Consider the following 3,673-nt stretch of genomic DNA (forward strand, 5'->3'; position numbering starts at 1 on the left):
TGAATGCACGGTAAACATTTGAGAGCGGGCTGCGCAGCGATAATACTGGATGGGACCGCGTTGTCGTGTGCGCGTGGCACTAGTTCGGACACCCGCAAACCTCCCTTGGCTTTGTGCCGGTTTGCAGGAACTCAAACATGCGAAGGTGTCGACAGACATACGCAGCATTAGATGGCGAAAATAGTCTAGGCACCATGGTCCAGACATTTGCAGACGGTGTGCGGCACGGCCTTGGAGAGCAAATTTGGTTCACTGGTGCACAACAAAAGTGTCACCAGAACAGGGAAGAAAACCAGTAGTACTCTGTTTTAGGCTTCCACAGCACGAGACGCGTAGAGCGAGTTTTCCTTTCCTTTCCGGAGAAGGATTCAAACCGCCGCCACAGAACGCAACCAAAAAATTACTGCCGTGCTACGTATGCCACCCACGGATCCACCCACCGGTAAAAACTTTCCATGAACGGTAGCCCCCAACGGCTAGTTCCCGTGCCCGGACTCCCGATCGATCCCAGCCGTCGGATCTGCCGACCGTTGGAGGCCGGTCCGAAATAAATCCCCAGCCTCCTCCTGCCCCGTCCTCCACACCAGCCCCCGCCCCTCCCCGCCCCCCCTCCAATCCAATCCCCAACCCCAACCCGACGAGCGCCGCCGCCGCAGGACGAGTCGGAGGCCGCCGCCCCGCCCTGTTCCGCTCGGGAGCTCGCCGGAGTAGCAGCGCCTCGCCGGTTCTCGGGGTCTTAGAACGGAGCCGGAACAAGCGCGACCCATGGCGACCAGGCACAACCAGCAGAACGCGGCTGCCGCTCCGCAGCCGGCGGCCAACAGAGGTGAGCCGCCCGCCCGCCCGCCCGCCCGCCGAATCTCCCTTTCTCGCCGCGCCGCGTCGGGAACGACTCCTGCACCGCTAGGTTTCTTGCGGCTTGTTTCGTTCGAGTTCTTGATCTGCTCGTCTCGCGAGTCTGATCCGCCAAGATCGGATTTTTAGTTGTGTTTACAACCAGCGCAGTCTGATGCGTGCGAGTTTCTTGCCCGATCCGTGTGTCAAACAAGCGATTCCTTGATCTTTACTCATGTTTATCTTTCGTGATGTCCAGGTGCCGCAGGGAAGCAGAAGGGCGCCGCCGCCGGCCGCCCCGCTCCCGGAGGAAACAGGAGGGCCCTCGGGGACATCGGCAACGTCGTCCACGCCCACGTCCTCGACGGGTAAGGAAATCAATCAGCGCAAGGATCGAATCCCGTCCTGCTTTTCTTTCTCCCGTTCTCTGTCCTGAACTGAATCCGTTCTTGTTCGCTGCAACAGCAAGATCCAGCTGCCGGCGGGGATCAATCGCCCGATCACCAGGAGCTTCGGCGCTCAGCTTCTGAAGAAGGCCCAGGCCGAGCCATCAAAGGTACGGGCACGAGCCGAGCCCCCTTTCCGATCCTGCACGCCTTGCCTCGAAGGCAATTTCTTGATGATGGATTTCGAAAGCGATTTCTTGATGATGGATTCTAATCTGAATCGATTTCTTTTCGTGGTTTGCAGAACGGCGTAGCTGTTCCTCCAGCAGCGCGGGCCGCGCCGAAGCCGGTGGCCAAGAAGGTCCCTGTCAAGCCCGCCGCCGTCCCTCGCCCTGAGCCGGCAGCCGCCAAGATCGTCACCGGCTCCGACGAAACCAGGAAGCCATCAGAGGTCTCTGCCCCCAAGACCTCGAGGAAGAAGGTCGTCCACACCCTCACGACCGTGCTCAACCATCGGTCCAAGGTGAGCGACCCGGCCCATCCAACCAACACCTCTCTCTGTCTCTGTTCTTACTGCCCATCCCAGTAGTGCCTTAACTCTCCTCGCGTCTTCTTGTGAATGGCAGGAGGCCTCAATCGACGATATTGACAAGCTCGACGGCGACAACGAGCTCGCCGTCGTCGACTACATCGGCGACATCTACAAATACTACAAGGAGGCACAGGTATAACCGCGAACCTTACCCCTCTTCAGGATTTCTGCAAGCAACTGTTCTGACGATGTTCACCAATCTGTGTTGCAGCACGAGTGGCGGCCGATAGATTACATGGGCAGCCAGACTGAGATCAACCCCAAGATGAGGGCTATCCTGACAGATTGGCTAGTGGAAGTCACCCACAAGTTCGAGCTCATGCCCGAGAGCATGTACCTGACGATCTACGTCATCGATCGCTTCCTGTCCCTGCAGGCGGTGCCGCGGCGGGAGCTGCAGCTCGTCGGCATCGCGGCCATGCTCATCGCCTGCAAGTACGAGGAGATCTGGGCCCCTGAGGTATATGGCCAAACCCTTTCTCTCACCCCCTTTGCATCCATCGATCGCTGTTCGTTTCCAGTAGCTGCCTCAATCTGTTCTTGTCTGCCTGTGAACGAACGCTGAATCTGAAGTGTCTGTCTGCAGGTAAACGACTTCATATCCATCGCCGATAACTCCTACTCGAGGCAGCAGATCCTGTCCATGGAGAAGAATATCCTGAACAGCATGGCGTGGAACCTCACCGTCCCCACCCCGTACGTCTTCCTGGTGCGGTTCGCCAAGGCCGCCGGGAGCGACAAGGAGGTAAAAAGATTAAAAGACCAGCTGCATTTTGATTCTGAATCTCTGAAGTTGCATGTGCCATGGAATTTGCGTCGTGCGTATGCTGAATTTCGTTTCCTCCTGTTCTTGTTGTTGAACGCAGCTTGAACATATGATCTTCTTCTTCGCCGAATTGGCGCTCATGGAGTACGGCCTGGTGACGGTGCGCCCCTCGCTGGTGGCAGCTTCTGCCGTGTACGCTGCCCGGTGCACGCTGAAAAGAAGCCCCATCTGGACTGAAACCCTCAAGCACCACACCGGATTCGCTGAACCGCAGCTCCTGTGAGTGATCCATTCACCTGTCCCTCTGTTGTACCTGCCTGATCAACTTTGCTGAATGGAAATTCTATCTGTTTGTTGGTTTTCAGGGAGCCTGCAAAGATGCTGGTCATGGCACACGCAGCTGCTCCGGACAGCAAGCTCAAGGCCATCTACAAGAAGTACTCGTGTGAGCAGTACGGGCGTGTGTCCCTGCGCGCCCCAGCAGTGGCCGCTCCTCAGCGCCTGGCCTAGTCTGCTTTAGGAATTGCTGCTCGGCTTTCGATCTTGAAAGCTTGGTTACTTCCTGTGTTACTGTCTGATATGATACACCAGGGTGTAAACAACAACTATATTGAGTTCATTCATATCATATATTTTAGCGATTTGCTTGGCTTTCGAATCAAGAGAGCTGGGTTTACTTACTCTGAGTGTAACAACAACAATTCATACTAGTTTGAATCGAATTCAAAGTATTCTTGTTCATGTTCTCTCGGTGGTCTTGGTTCAGTTTGTGTTTGTTACAGTTATCCAGTTTTTTCTTTTGTTTGCCTTCCACTGTTTGGATGGAGCACTTGCCTGATTTTGTACTTAATCTCGTTGCAAGTGATTCTGCTGCTCATGATTTTCCTCCTCCAAAAAAATGCAGCAACATTAGCCACAAAAAACATTTTTCCCATCTCAAGAGCGAACATTTTTCCCATGGCAAGTAATTTGCATTGCGAAAAACACAGCTCAAACTGCCGCTCAGGAAAAAAAGAGAGCAAAGACAGATTCTTTCCAGGAGAAAATTGAGTTCATTTCTAGAATTAACATAATTCTCAAGTTTATTTCGCAGTC

The 3,673-nt window shown here is 54.6% G+C and overlaps 1 protein-coding gene across 1 annotated transcript; it reads left to right on the forward strand.

Moving 5' to 3' along the window:
* The first annotated feature begins 601 nt into the window (after window positions 1–601).
* On the forward strand, window positions 602–3,319 carry LOC125536622 (cyclin-B1-5). The gene is made up of 9 exons (XM_048699871.2): window positions 602–826; window positions 1,094–1,202; window positions 1,300–1,390; window positions 1,525–1,743; window positions 1,847–1,945; window positions 2,024–2,272; window positions 2,399–2,557; window positions 2,679–2,857; window positions 2,944–3,319. The coding sequence occupies exons 1-9, from the start codon at window positions 766–768 to the stop codon at window positions 3,086–3,088; spliced, it is 1,311 nt and encodes a 436-aa protein (XP_048555828.2). The 5' UTR covers window positions 602–765; the 3' UTR covers window positions 3,089–3,319.
* Window positions 3,320–3,673: the final 354 nt, after the last annotated feature.

Source organism: Triticum urartu, chromosome 1A (assembly GCF_056163025.1).
Source record: "Triticum urartu cultivar PI428250 chromosome 1A, HENAU_Tu73, whole genome shotgun sequence".
NCBI lineage: Eukaryota > Viridiplantae > Streptophyta > Magnoliopsida > Poales > Poaceae > Triticum > Triticum urartu.

Bases quoted from the DNA above. Each gene is read 5' to 3' on its own strand.
- LOC125536622 (XM_048699871.2), top strand. From the start codon at position 766: ATGGCGACCAGGCACAACCAGCAGAACGCGGCTGCCGCTCCGCAGCCG. The intron at 1,203-1,299 runs GTAAGGAAATCA...TCGCTGCAACAG, and splicing joins CACGCCCACGTCCTCGACGG to CAAGATCCAGCTGCCGGCGG. The intron at 2,273-2,398 runs GTATATGGCCAA...GTCTGTCTGCAG, and splicing joins AGGAGATCTGGGCCCCTGAG to GTAAACGACTTCATATCCAT.